This window comes from Hyperolius riggenbachi, chromosome 1 (genome assembly GCF_040937935.1).
Source record: "Hyperolius riggenbachi isolate aHypRig1 chromosome 1, aHypRig1.pri, whole genome shotgun sequence".
NCBI classification, from domain to species: domain Eukaryota; kingdom Metazoa; phylum Chordata; class Amphibia; order Anura; family Hyperoliidae; genus Hyperolius; species Hyperolius riggenbachi.
In genome coordinates, this window is record NC_090646.1 from 228,276,011 (window position 1) to 228,291,693 (window position 15,683).

General features: G+C 42.4%; 1 protein-coding gene across 1 annotated transcript in view; it reads left to right on the top strand.

Annotated features, from left to right (window-relative positions):
• The window catches only part of LOC137571854 (collagen alpha-1(XXV) chain-like), a 207,064-nt gene that overhangs the window by 154,128 nt on the left and 37,253 nt on the right, over window positions 1-15,683 (top strand). Inside the window, exons 23-27 of the mRNA XM_068281586.1 lie at window positions 2,440-2,520; window positions 4,772-4,834; window positions 5,153-5,203; window positions 11,790-11,816; window positions 15,145-15,225. Of these exons, the coding sequence (XP_068137687.1) occupies window positions 2,440-2,520; window positions 4,772-4,834; window positions 5,153-5,203; window positions 11,790-11,816; window positions 15,145-15,225 (303 nt within the window). The remainder of the gene's footprint in view (window positions 1-2,439; window positions 2,521-4,771; window positions 4,835-5,152; window positions 5,204-11,789; window positions 11,817-15,144; window positions 15,226-15,683) is intronic.

Sequence of the window (15,683 nt, forward strand, 5' to 3'; positions counted from 1 at the left end):
CTAAGGACTCAGCTAGCTGGCAAGTCTTCATGAAAGAAGCTGTATGTAATGCGAAGTGCACACAATGAGATTTTCTGGCAGATTGATTATTTACAACATGTCTGATCTGATTTCCGATCATCTTCCGATCGATTTTTGATAGAAGTGAATGGAAAATCGATTGGAAACCGATTGGAAATGAGATCGAACATGTTGGAAATAATTTGACAGTAAATCTGATAGAAAATCTCATTGTGTGTACCTAGCACAAGGGTGGCCATACCTACAGATGCCCTATTAATAGGGCATCTGTAGGTATGGCCACCCTTATGCTAGGTACACATTAAAAAAAAATGAAAAATGGAAAATTGGAAATTTTCATTTGCGGAAATCTAAATTTCCACGGAATCGGAAATGGCCATTTCCGACCATCCCTAGATATCAGTATGATCTGGGAATAGATTGGTAAGACTCCAATATGCTGTGATCAGGTCCTGCTTAAAGTACACCTGAACCAAGGAAAAAAACTAACCTGGTGCTTGTTATAGCCTTTGAGGCACCTCAGTGTGTCCTCCAGGTCCCCTCCGTTGTGTCACTCTAAACCTGGATGGGTCAGGCGCTATACTGCATGTGCTGTCCTGACTGCTGTGGCCTGGAGTGTTCTGCACATGTGCAGTTACAAGTTTTAATGTGCAGGTGCAGAACACTTCCGGCTACAGGAAAGCAAACAAGGAAGTGCGCAGCCAGGACAGTGCATGCACCATATCATGCAACCCAGATTGGCCAGAGAATTTGATTAGGGTGACAGAGGGGACCCAGTGGACACTGAGGGACTTTAAAGACATAGGTTGGAGAGCATGGTTTGAGGGTTAGGGCACTTTGATATTTTTCAAAGGTTATCCTGTTTTTTTTTCTATATCAAGCATTGCATAAACTCATACAGAAATTGATGCTGCAAAGTGGTTGATAATGGGGGCTTGCAGATTTGCAGTTACTGTAGGGATTGATTTCCATGGATTCAACTGTGGCTATTATATTCACATTTTCAGTCAGGCAACTTGTTTACTTCTTCAGCATTCTCAAGCTCATCCTCATTTGTTTGTCTTAATGTGGGTACTTACCAAGATTATTTCAGTTCTTCCATTTTGCATCAGTGATTATGATCCACTTATATCTAATGTTTATGACTACACTGCTATTGCCAGGTAACAGAATGAAATGATTGAGGGAATTATATCTTGTATCAGTGAAGTGTTCACACCATTATCTAATGGCCTATTCTTTTACGATTTGTGCAGTAAGTTGCACTATGAGATGAAACAAATGATTTTGGTAACACAATCCAATCAGAGGAGCAAAAAGCCCTTCAGTCAAATCAAACATAGTTTGGTGAGCTTAACAAAACTTAAGCTCTATGCTCATTAATTTTGTTTAGACATAATTGTAATCAGTTGATTACCCAATCATAAGCATAAACAAATATCAAAGCGAATTTTCAGCTCCAAACAATTGGTGTCTTTTGATGCTGCGGGTATCATTCAGAAGATGTTATTCACTATTTAAACTGTGGTAACTAAAGATAACAGAAGCATAGCATGATTTATATGCATGCTAAATAGGAAACTTCATGCAGATGTATCACACATTGTCTAAAGGATACCAATGTGTTTAAAGTATCGTTGAATTACAGTATACTTAATTCTGATGGTATTCTATAATGTGGACCAAATAGTCATTACATGTGTATACTGTGATGGCCATTGGTTCCAGCATATGACAGCCTAATGTAGGTATTACAGGCTGCATGGCACCCAATGTTAAATCAAACTGGGGAAAATTATCACCCCAGTTAGCATACTTGGAAACCCTCTACAAATGTAAAGGACACCTGAAGTGAGAGCAATATGGAGGCTCCCTTATTTATCTCCTATGAAACAACACCTGACGTTCCACTGATCTTTAATGAATCAGTAGTGTTTTAATCTGAAACTAGCATGCAACAAATCCAGTAAAACGTAAGTCAAACATCCGATCTGCATGCTTGTTCAGGGTCTATAGATATAAGTATTAAAGGCAGCGGATCATCAGGACCGCCAGGCAATAGGCATTGTTTAAAGGAAATAAATATGGTAGCCTCCATATCCCTCTCACTTCAGGTGTCCTTAAAGTGAAGGAACATTACCAAATCACGTGAATTCACCTGTGGCAGTGTAGCTCAGTATACAGTAGCTCAGCTTTACAGTATATGTTCTTTCTTTTAATTACTGAAGTAGATGGAGTCAACATTTTGTTTATGAGTATAAAACAGACGGTAGAAGCTGTCAAATAATCAAAAAAACAGGACTCAAGTTGTTCACATATATTAATTATTTGATTTATATTTAAGTAGATACCCTACCTGCTGTGCACTTTTCAGCAAGTTTTCTGAAAAGTTGTTTAAGTTATTTTGGTATCAAACAGGGTCCTAAAGGTTCCAAAGGAGATCGTGGAGAGTCAGGCATACCAGGAGAGAAAGGAGGAATTGGTCTTCCCGGGCTACCAGTAAGTGTCTTCAATCAGTAATATAGTCGGCAACACATTTTCAGTGACCATATTCAGTTTCTAAAGGTGGCCACACACCATACAATTAAAAGACCCAAATTATCAGCAATTCGATCATTTTGATCGGTTGGCCCAAAAAAATGAGAGCTTTTCTTTGTTTTTGATCAATAAATCCGATCGAATTTTCCAATTTTTTAGATTTTTGAAAATTGAACATGTTGGAAATTTCAGACCAACTTAATCAAGAATTGTATGGTGTGTGATGGATTGTCAATTACTTAATGTACAGTTTCAATCATTTTTTCTGAGCTTTCAATTATTTTATTCATGCTTGGGGAAAAATTGAACATTGGTGTGTGGTGCATTGGTCAGATTTTTGAATTATTACAATCAGTCAGAAGAATTGATTGCTATTCTTGAATTGAACAGACATTTAAAAAAATTGTATGGTGTGTGGCCACCTTAAGATTTATTCTAAGAAATAATTGTCATCTCTGTTTTCTGTATTTGTATCACTTAATCAGAGTATTTATTTTTTGTTTTGCTAATAACTGCACTTAAATGCAAATAATGTATTCATAAACGGCATATTTAGTTAGCAGTTCCCTAAAGAGGTGTGTTATCAAATTGTTTTAGATAGTTTAGTAACAGCATGGCTGTGATCTCCAGAGAAAAATTACAGATATACTGTAATAGTTGTCACACATTTGCATATTTTTATTTATGAGCCAAATATGTTTTGTTTTTATTTTTTTATTTTATGCTCCTTTACGTCTTATGACCACATATTATTGTAAACTCTGTGGTTGCTTCCAACATAGCGGGCAATTTTTTTAACACAATTATTGAAACATTTTACAATCAAAATCACATAACAGTAAATGAATACACATTTACAGAATCAAAATCGCATTAGTTATACTAACATATAACCATATACGGTACTCTCTTGTACTTTGCCTGCCAGGTATACTCTTAGGCTCCGTTCAGACTATGTGCGTTCCTAGCCGTTTTTACAGAACGCATACGGGCAGACTTTGCGCATAGAAACGGCTACTAATGATTTCTAATAGCCTCATTCACATGTATGCGTATGAGATGCATACGTTTCTCATCCGCATTGCTGCATGCAGTTCTGTGCATCACGCACAGAAACGGACGCAATGAAAGTCTACAGATGCGTATCAAAATTGCGTACTATTACGTTTTTAGCGTACGTTTCCCTCTGCGTTTCCCATAATTCTTTTCTGCTTCCTGTGTGATGTATGTGTGCAAAACGCAATAGAAAACGCATTTGAACGCATAGAAAATGCATACAAATGCATGCGTTTTTTACCTTGCGTTTCTTTGAATTTTCACACCTTCTGCAAACGCTGACAGTCTAAACAGGGCCTTAAGCTGTTCTTGTGCCCCAAGTAGTACCAATATACCCAGCACCACCTTGTCATTGAACTAGAGAGAAGTCTTTCAGACCAATCCCACTCCCACAGAACCAACAGTGGCAAAATCCGTGTGCTTATCAGATGCAACTGATAGATTTGGGGGGGGGGGGGGGGGAGGTGGACTAACTTGCCATTTGTGAGGAAACCATACTGTATAGAGGAAACCTACACAGACAAGATGAGAACCTGCAAACTCTGTGTGTCCTGGACAAGACTTGAATGTGGAACCTGCTGCAAGGCATGAGTGCTATGCACAATTCCTACCTTGCTACCCATTTAACCAATGTATAAAAAAGTTTCTAGGTTTTGTGTCTATGTCCCGGCCCAACTTTTTATTAAGTCATTTGTTTTAAAAAATATATGTATCAGTTTCTCATTCAAATGATTAATCTACAGTTTGCTATTAATGATACAGTCCTTCAGCTGGACGATCTTTCCAATCACCGCTGTAATCTACCCGAAAAGATTGGTCAAGCTTATTCCAAGCACATTGATGGGCGCTTTCAAAAAAACAAATAGGTTAAATTAATCTGTTTGAATTGGCTCGCGAGAATTTGGGCATTAATGGGCACGACTGATCGTTTCTGTTGGATTACTGAGTTGATCGGAAACAGTCGCTCTGCTGAGGAATTTTATCATTAATGGCCACCTTGAGGCAGGAAAGGAAATACTTTCAGTGCCTGTAGAATAGGGTTCAAGAACAGCAGCTGGTTGTACATTTCTTAGTATGTTACCTATTGCATGGATGGTGATAGCCCTCACAAATGTGACATCTTACACAATGTTATTGATGCTTAATTATCTTTTAGGGTGCTAATGGGTTAAAAGGAGAAAAAGGAGATCACGGTGCCGCTGGTCCTCATGGAGCGTCTGTAAGTAACGTGTGTCACAGAGCACATCCTATGGCAGTCAGGTTAGATTATTGAATACATTCTAGTTATCCTATTCTTTTATAATGTTGCCTTTTGTCTTAAATGTATTTGAGAATAAAACGGTTAATTCATCATTTGAAATATGCTAATGTGTTTGTTCATGCTTTGTGAAGTAGCTTACTTAGATGATTGCAGAGGCAATTGTAATCATCTATACTGAGCAATTTGCAATGATTTTGCTGCAGCAGGATGCTCACATCTTAAATAGCTATAACAGGAGTGTTGATTCGTTTCTCTAAAAACAAATTATTTTTACAGATCATTGGCCCTCCCGGTCCACCAGGGCCTCATGGCCCCCCAGGTCCAATGGTAAGTAATTTATACATTTGCTATAAATTATTCATCTATTGCAGGTATAGAACAAGAGGTAGAATGCACTATAATGGAGAAAACACTAGAAGAAATGGTACTCTAATGGTACTATTATGTAATACTCCACCATTTAAGGGGAATTTAAAGTGAAAATAATCTTATGAGATAATGCATTGTATGTGTAGTATAACTAAGAAATAGAACATTAGTAGCAAAGATATAAGTCTCATATTGTTTTCAGTACAGGAAGAGTTAAAGGATATCCGAATTGACGTGTGACATGATGAGATAGACATGTGTATGTACAGTGCCTAGCACACACATAACTATGCTGTGTTCCTTTTTTTTCTCTGCCTGAAAGAGTTAAATATCAGGTATGTAAGTGGCTGACTCAGTCCTGACTCAGACAGGAAGTGACTACAGTGAGACCCTCACTGATAAGAAATTCCAACTATGAAACACTTTCCTAGCAGAAAATTGCTTCTGAGAGCAAGAAAGATGTAAAAAGTGAGCATAACACTGTAATTACTTCCAGCCACTTACATACCTGATATTTAACTATTTTAGGCAGAGAAAGAAAAAAAAAGGAACACAGCATAGTTATATGTGTGCTAGGCACTGTACATACACATGTCTATCTCATCATGTCATATGTCACGTCGGGTATCCTTTAAAGAGCAACTGTAAGGGTAAAAAAAAAGAGTTCAACTTACCTGGGGCTTCTACCAGCCTCCCGCAGACATCCTGCGCTGGGACAGAACAATCCTCAGGTCCCCACCGTGGCTCACTTCCTGGTGCACACGCCCTCACTGGCATCGCTGGGAACTTTCTGCAAAGGCCACATCAGCGGGAGCGAGGATGCACGCAACCAGGGCCGCACAGGCGCAGTGGACAGCGACAGTAAAGTCGCAAAAACCAGGAAGTGAGCCGCGGCGAGGACCGGAGAATCGTTTTGCCCCAGCCCTGGCACAGGACGTCTGCAGGGGGCTGGTAGAAGCCCCACAGTTCTTCTTTAACGACCCTGGCGTTTTATTACCTGCGCCAGGGTGGCGGCGCAGCAGTTTTTTTTTTTATTTTTTTAAATCATGTAGCTAGCCTAGCGCTTGCTACATGATGCCCCCCTCCCGGCGGCGTCCGGCGCGTACCTTCGATCGCCGCCGGTGCGTACCCACGTAAGGAAATCCGGCTCTGAATGGGATTTCCTTAAGGGCTTCCCCCGTCGCCATGATGACGATCGCGATGACGTCATCAACGTCATCGATGTCGTGACGTCAGACGGAGTCCCGATCCACCCCTCAGCGCTGCCTGGCACTGATTGGCCAGGCTGCACAGGGGTCTCAGCGGGGGGGTCGTTACGCGGCAGCTAGCGGCGCATCGGCGGCGAGCGGTGGCGATTGGGACCAACACGCGGCAAGCAAAGTGCTTGCTGCGTGTTTTAAAAAAAATTGTGAAAATCGGCCCAGCGGGGCCTGAGCGGCGCCCTCCAGCGGTCATGGACGAGCTGAGCTCGTCCATACCGAAAAGGAGGTTAAGTAACTTCAGTTCTTTTCGATGCAAACAGAGCTTCTCTGAGCTATTCGACCAAACTTGGGTCAAAGACAGCGCTATTTTATGAACCACTTATACAGTACATCAAAGAAACAGTGAAAAAAAACTTGAGATAAGGTTTTGCTGCAGGAAAGTTCAAAGGGCCATTAGCTCTGTTCTGTTTCATAGTTTAAAATACAGAGTGTGGTTTGTAAACTGAAAATATTAGAGAATATTAGAGACGGATGCAATGTTATTTTTTTAAAAAGCTATATAACTGAAAATAAAAATATTAGACTCTTTTCTTTGCTACTAATGTTCTATTCACTATCCGTACTACACATTATATCATACTTTTTTTTCACTTCAGTTTCACTTTAAGCAAAGTCAATTAGTTGTACCACAAGTCAGCATGCATACATTGTTTCCATGTAACAGTGTGTACTAACATTTTTCATTTGCCATATAACAATACTTTGCACCAATAAGACACAGCCAGGGCCGGATTTACCATAAGGCACACTAGGCACGTGCCTACAGGTGCCTGATTGGACAAGGGGCGGGAGTAAATCATGTCCCTTTAAGATGCAAATGCTGAAGAAGCAACACTAATGCCAGCGCCGCCCGCCTCCCTCTCTTTGCATAATGTTCCGACGGCCACGTGTGCGGCCGCAACTACAGTGAGGGGCGGGCGGCTAGTGACACTCGCACACACAATTATATGCCGCCCTCCCCCCCCCCCCCCCCACTGGCTGCCATATTCATGTCTGCACGCAGCGCTGCAACTAACAGCTGCGTGCATAGGCGGCGGGGGGCGGCGGGATTGTCTGTCCCTGCTGCCCTGGAGTCCTCCTGGCTGGGACTTTGATAAACCACGTGGGTGAGGCGGGGCATGAATAATCATCACTTACCGGCGAAAATTATCCTGCCGGTGCGATAGAAGGGGGACAGAGAGGAGGAAGCTGAATCCAGTAGCACATGGGTAGGCAAGAAGCTCCGCCCCGCCGACCCCTCTCCTGTCCATCAGCAATCAGCATGTGTTTTCAAGTGACAGGCGGGGAGGGTGTGCGGAGGAAACAACCCTGTAGGTAGGACTCATGAGATAGCCCTGCACTTACAACTTCGCCCCGCCCCGTGTGTATACTATTGGGGGCTTGAGGCTGTCTGTGGCTGTGTGACTGACTGATGCAGTGCCCTGGTGGAGAGGGGACACACTAGCTGCTGGACCCTAGGATGTACAGAGAAAAATGTATGCAGCCAGTCTGCTGGTTGTGGAGTGATTGTGTGTTTGGATTGTGTGTTGTGTGTGTATTGTGTGTTGTGTGTGTACATTGTGACCAGCCAGGGTGCACTGCATTAGCTCAGCTGCCTCAGCAGCATATTCATGTGAGCCGAAAAAGGATCACCCCTATGGTAGCCGGCTGATCAACTCTGCCCCGCCCCTCCCCCCTTTCAGCTGAATCTGTGCATGAATGGAGGAACAGGTCCAGTGGCAGCATTGTGCTCAGGTGAGGGGACACAGAAAACTGATGCAGCCAGTCTCTGCTGACATTGGTGAGAATGTGTGTGTACTATGAGCTGTGTGTGTATTGTGTACTGTGAGTGTGTGTACTGTGTGCATTGTAAGCTCCCTGTGTGTGTGTACTGTGAGCTGTGTGTATACTGTGAGCTTTGTCTCCCTGTGTGTGTGTACAGTGTGTGTGTGTGTGTGTGTGTACTGTGTGTACAGTGTGTGTGTGTGTATAGTGTATGTGTGTGTGTGTGTATAGTGTATGTGTGTGTGTGTGTGTGTGTGTGTGTGTACAGTGTGTGTGTGTACAGAGTGTGTGTGTGTGTGTGTGTGTGTGTACTGTGTGTGTGTACTGTGTGTGTGTGTGTGTGTGTGTGTGTGTGTGTGTGTGTGTGTGTGTGTGTGTGTGTGTGTGTGTGTACAGTGTGTGTGTGTACAGTGTGTGTGTGTACAGAGTGTGTGTGTGTGTGTGTGTGTGTGTGTGTGTGTGTGTGTGTGTACTGTGTGTGTGTGTGTATAGTGTATGTGTGTGTGTGTACAGTGTGTGTGTGTGTGTGTGTGTGTGTGTGTGTGTGTGTACGTACGTGTGTGTGTGTGTACGTGTGTGTGTGTGTGTGTGTGTGTGTGTGTGTACAGTGTGTGTACAGTGTGTGTACAGTGTGTGTGTGTACAGTGTGTGTGTGTGTACGTGTGTGTGTGTGTGTGTGTGTGTGTGTGTGTGTGTGTGTGTGTGTGTGTGTGTGTGTGTGTGTGTGTGTGTGTGTGTGTGTGTGTGTGTGTGTGTGTGTGTGTACAGTGTGTGTGTGTACAGTGTGTGTGTGTGTGTTTTAAGTGTTATTGAGAGAATTAATAATGAAGCATTTTATATTTAGTTGGGGCTTCCTTTAGTCCCATGTAGGCTTTGAGCTTCCTCGCTGCCCTCACCAGTCGCTCCGTTGTCACCTGCGGTAAATTGGCCAGTTGCGCTTCACAACACATGTACAACCCTGCTGTGTACGCACCCTGTCACACTCCTGTGGCTGGGAGTGTTCTCTGCCTGGGGAGGACACACGTGCAGAGGTGACCAGGGGACAACCGAGCAGCCCCGGAGGACAGGGATGGAGCCCATGGCCTACATGGGGCTGGAGGAAGCCCCCGGTAAGTATAAATCCCACAGTATTTAACATCTCAAGTTTACTTTAAACAAGCATGCTTTATTGCGTGGGGGAAGGGGAGGGGGGGGGGGGATGGAATGGCTATTGTCCAGGCTGCAGTTTGCCTGGGGGGATTGTGTTAATACCTAGGCTGTTTGGGCAAAATGACCTGGAAAGGGTGGTCCTTGTCTAGGCTTTAAAGGGGTCATCTGGCAAAAATATGGGTCTACCGCTTTACTTACATGGGGTTTCCTCCAGCCCCATGCAGATGACACGCCGCAGCTCTGTGCTCAGTTTTCAGCTTGAGGTCCTCGCCAGTGCAAAGGGCGACCTCGAGGTTGTCTCTACTGTGTATGCGCCACTGTCAACCTACGGTGTATGCGCCACTGAACTACTGTGCTGGCACAGTACACCATTTACAACATGGACTTGATTGACAGCAGTGCAGACGCACTAGAGAAGGTCGCCGTCTTCACCCGCAGGAACCCCAGGCCAAAAACTGAGCACGGAGCTGCGGCTTGGGACGTGTCTTCTGCAAGGGGCTGGAGGAAGCCCCAGGTAAGTAGAGCGGGGGACCCATATTTTTACCTGATGACTCCATTAAGGGGGCTTTATAAAGGTGTGCACAAAAGACTGTTACCTGTCATGTGCAGGAGTTTACAGGCAGACTCTGGCCAGTCCCTGTGCACCTTTTGCTCTATCCCTGTCGTGTGCCCTCCCCAGCTTTATTCAAGCCTGTGTTGCCTGCAATTGCTCCTGTATGAGTAACGCTCTTATACATAAATGCAGTGACACAGGCTTCAATAAAGTTGTAGAGGGCACACATAGCAGTGACTGAGCAAGAGATGCACAGGGGCAGGCTGCCCAGCATTTGCCTATATACTTGCCTTTGTGACAGGCAATTGGGACGGTCCTTTGTGCACCACCCTGTACTTTATAAAAGGGTTTGTTGCCTAGGCCACAATTTATCACTGCTTGTCATCTGTTATCTGCTACCTTCTAAATTGGGGATGATGAATGAGATGCAAATAGTTCAGCGTTTATGCATGATTATGTAAATGTATGCAGCTTGAAAAGGAACCAATCAATTTAAACCTGGGTGGGACTTGATTGGTCCATTTTCAAGCAGCATAAATTTGGGGGTGTGGCCTTTGCTGAGGGGCGGAGTTTAGGGCGCCAGAACTTCTGTGCCTATAGGCTCCTGAGCTGTAAATCCGGCCCTGGACACAGCCCTATGATTCCCATCAAATGGTGTTGCCAGGTCATTGAAGATGCCTTGTGGAAGCAAGGATGATGCATCTGCAACTAGTGTTGGTGTCAGATTCAGGACAGGGTGAGGGGGAGTTCACTACTTTGCGCTTTATGGCACGTTTCATGAGACTCCAATACTTCCTCCTTCCTGTTTTGGAAGTAAGAAGAATCAGAGTCATGTGAATTGGGCTGTGAAGAGCAAGCAGTGTGCGCTACCTGACCCAGTTGGCTTGTTCGGTCTTGAAATGGCACTGAAGTGTGGTGGTCGCCGGGCGACATTATTAGGGTGTTTACAATTTTTTAAGCCATATTCAAGCACCAACACTATCTGTAACATGTGGATATGTATAGAAGGAGGGAGCATAGTAACATCTATAGCACTTATCACCAAGAGAATGATGCAATCTTAGAGAGAAAGGGATAGTATTGCCTCTATCATGGTGGAGCCACAAAGCCATTTGACTATTATTATTTTTATATTTTTTTATATTTATTATTTATTTTTTTTTTATTTTTTTTTTTGGGGGGGGGTTACTTTGACTTTTTGACTCAGTTACATAGTATCAAAAGCACTGGGGCAGATGTATCAAAACCAGTACAGGGAGAATTGGAGTATAAATCAGGAGCAAAATAGATGTTGAAGAGAAGCATGTGCTCAGAGCACCCAATCAGATTCCTTGATCTGGACTCCTGCTCTACTTTTGCACCAATTCTGCTACAATTATTCCTAGCACTGGTTTTGATACATCTGCCCCACAGTTTTTTTTGTTTTTGTTTTTTTTCAGGTATGCTTTTAGTAGTTTTAGCAATATATTAGGCGTGCATTAACAGTACTTCATTCAATATAAGATTTAAAGAGATGAACGAGAGATCTAAAGAAAGGCCTATGATGGTTGTGAAAATAATATCAAAATAATACTGAAAATGATATGAAAATAAAAATGAATATTTAGGGCCTGCAGTATGTTATATCCAAGGTGTAAATGTAATTGATGTGCAAAGTAAGCTTGTCATGCGACAACACCAGAAAACGTGGTCTTTGCCTGAAAGTTTACAACTTGGACAATGATTAATACCTTCAATGAGAATATGCTTCTGTATTAGACCCCAGATTCCTCTGGCCATTACAGAGGTTGTATAATGTGTTTGTCTTTATCTTCAGGGACCACATGGTCTGTCAGGACCAAAGGTAAATATGCACAGTCTGTTTTTAGGGCATGGATACAGCATGGATTTATATTTGAGATTGGTGCATGCTTTTGTGTTATGTGTATGTAGTGTCCAGTATGTGTTCTATATATGCAAATCTTTAAGCTCAAAACTGCAATGTAATAATAAAAGTAAAAATATTTCTTTAAATAATGTCAGGTTCTATACTATTTTAGTGGAAAGCCATTAAAAATGTTTTGTTTTTTTTTCCTTTTATTTCAGCATTGGGTGGTGTTAGGCTGGCTTTAATGCCCTGGGTCTTTATTGCAGTTTGTTATCACTCAGGGAGAGGTCTTCTGCTGTAACAGCCAGCACTCTGCTATGGATAATGGCTCCTGGCTCTCATGTGGAATGCATATTCCTATGGAAGTGTCATAGCAGGAACAGGGGCACAACTACAAGGAGCAGCCCCCTGCCACTGCAGGGGGCCCAGTGCTGTAAGGGAGCCCCAACGTCTGCTTTACTCCCTCTGATAAAGTGGTCCATCCTTCAGATCAGGTGTTCTTATGGCTAAACTTGTTATGTGTGGGCTGTGAGGGTCACCAGGGGTAGGCAAAGAAAAAGGCGTGAACATTGGGGGGCCCCATAAAAGTTTTGCTGGGGGCCCCAAGATTTGTAGTTATGCCCTTGCACAGAAACCAGTTCTCCTTGTATAGACTGTACATCTGATTAAGATAGTTACAGACTTGTTTTTACTAATGTTATTACATTTTGTGGTACTTTTCTAAAGGAGAAGGAGGGGTTCATGAGTCCTACTGTGATAAATAACCCTGAGGCCTCTTTTCCATGGGATGCTGAACTGCATGCTTGACGGGTAATTTAGCTTTCCACCTGCTGGCCACAGACTGAAATGACATGCAGCTGAATGGCAGCATTTGTTAACATCAGACATCACCTTTCACATGCAGTGTATTATGTTGCGTCTGAAGATGGCAACTGCCTTGCTCAGATGCAATTTCAAGGGAGGGGGGCCTCTGCACCGCCCATGCTGAGCACTAGCAAGCACCAGGCCGCTGAACTTGAGCAGCAGATAGATGGCAAATTCACTGCCTTCAGTTGCTCATGGAAAAGAGGCCATAGTAAGCTGGTCATTTTGTTTTAATATACTCTTTTCTGCTTGTCTGTGATTGTGTAAAGAAAGCTGGGCAGGCTTTTATACCCTCAAGTGAAGCAGCAACTGACTGATTCAGCATGCAGAGGGAGGAAATTATATTAAAAAATGGACACTTTAAAGAGGGATTTTGCATAAAATAGAAGCATGTGTTGTGCTGCAGTTTTATGCATAATACTAGGAATATGTCTTTATTTTTTTATTAGTAGATGCATATTTTTAGCACTGAAATAACTAGATGAGCATAGACTTCTGGCCATTGTAGTCCTTCCAGTTTTTATAAATCTGTGTTGAGTCAACAACAAAGAAGAAACAGTCTTGAGTTGTTAATATTATTCCAGATGGAGTTGTCATTCACCTTATAAGAAGCAGCTTTTGTGACCTACAGCAAAGTGCTGACCTACAGCGAAGTTTTCCTATTTTAGCAAAATGCTTTGAGCTTAAAGGTTTATTTAGAATGAGCTGCAAATTCCAATGTCTGATCTGTATTATCTGACAAGCTTACACAAAAAGGTGGAAGGATAGCTTTTCAAGCCAGTTGTCTCTGATTTTCAGTGTATGATAGGATAGGACATTACAGTCATTGAGATGGGAAGTATTTTAAGGAATGAAAATTGCGTTACAACAGACAACATAAGGCAAATTACATGCATTTCTGTTCAGTTTCTGCCCTGTGTCTCTGTGTAAGCCCTCTGCCTCTTTGTGAGCATTGTGTAGATGTAATTGAATGCTGTAGTCTAGCTTGTGGTTCACTTTAAAGGTGACTATTCAACCTTTCCCATCGATATCCTGCTGATTTGATCATTTGATCAAATCTGCTAAAAATCGATGCTTCAAACTATTCACAATAAATAGTTTTCCAGCCAGAATTGATCGGTTCGGTCAATCGTGCCATATGACACGTCGCTAACACCCCAGAACACAGGCACCCCAGTGGAGATAAACAGGTAGAAGCGCCGGCAGACAAAACGACGGGGGAGGGGGTGATCATAGATAGCGAGACCCAGCAAGCAGCACACACAGATTTTCAATCAGATTCATGTTAAAATCTATTGAAAATCTGTGTGCAGCAGGTGGGGTAATTCGATCAGATATATTCCTCTCTGAGATAATGACCAATGCATGACCATTTTAAAGCTGGGCATGTACACATTGGCTTCTCCTGCACGTTGATTAGATCTGTTGGGGGCAGCAGATGTCCAGCAGATTTGATCAATTTTGGCCAGTTTATCCATCAAATGTATGATTGGACTTCCTGGAGAATCTCCATGCAAGTAACAGAAGTGAAGGAGATGGGAAAAGATGGCTGCATAGTGCTGCACTACATACAGCACTGTCTGTCAGCAGTTTTATCATGCTTGACAGATTTTTGCTCAATCTAATTGAGATTGCATGTGCAGTGTGAAAGGAATCAAGCACTAACTGATTGTGTTCAATCTCTGATTGGGGAGGCTGCTATTAATAGTAGACTGTTATCAATCCATGTATGCCAAATGTTAGCCCCTCCCATAATGCAGTTGCAAAAATACATTTAATTTTTCTGCCACTCAGGTTCCTATTATAAATTGCAGCCATCTTTACATCTACAACCTGCTTGTAAAGACACAGAAGGCCTAAGGTAGTCACACACTAGCAGATATTGTTATAGAACAGATGTTTATTCAATAAGAACATTGAAACTAATGGAAATCTGTTAACAGAAGGCCCTCTTGACTCTTTGATAATCATAATATTTATCAGAACTCAATTAGAAAGAACCATTCTTTTCTGAATGAATGATAAGCAGGGGCATTGGAGGTGTGGGGGTGAGCCGCAGGCTGCTGGCAGTTGTGTAGCTTTTTACATCAAGTGTTACAAAGCTAGTGATGGAGGCTTTTCAATCAATATTGAATCAGAGCTCTGTTGAAATCTGGCCACTATTGAGTGGTGCAAGATGGTCATTCAGGTAAACAAACAGTAGCAGGGAGTTATTGATTGTTTACACCTGGATCTAGCAAAACTGTGAAGAGAGGCAGAAGACAATTTGGTCTGTAATTGCCAGCCACACAATTGCTATGCAGGCTTTGCACTTCCACATGGTTTGTGAGCAAGTTGGTATAATACAGACTGGAATTTGCAGCATGTCTGTGTCTTAACCTCCTTTGTGTCTGCTTACGCTTCCAAAAACAACAAGACTGGCATCTACTTTTACATTTAGGGTGAACCAGGGTTAAATGGTCTTAAAGGATTGAGGGGTGAGCCAGGTCAAAAAGGTGACAGAGGGCCACTTGGTCTTCCAGTAAGTAACAATCTATTCAATTTCACCTCAATCCATATGCTTTTTTTATTGTTATTTCAGTTATTCCAGTGGACAGCATTACATATCATACCATACCATTGAATAGCACATTTTATTTGAAAATGATGGAGCAAGATAAAACTCTGTGTATAATTTTTCTGCCACTCACATATTTCATTTATCCATTGCTGAGTTTAATCTCAGGCAGAGCCAGTGCCAGCGTACCATGTCTGTGTTACCCATATGTATTGTCCTTGTTAAAGATGTCATTGTGTGCTATACTAGAGTATATTAGTTATGTCTAACGCGTGTTGTGTTACTTTTATTTTATGCAATCATACCACCAAATAACAGTGTGGGTCTGTTTGCCTGTTGTCACTGATATTACTAAATCTTTGAATACATTTGATTTTTATATCTATAATCACTGATTATGTTTGGTTAAGTATTCTTTTTAC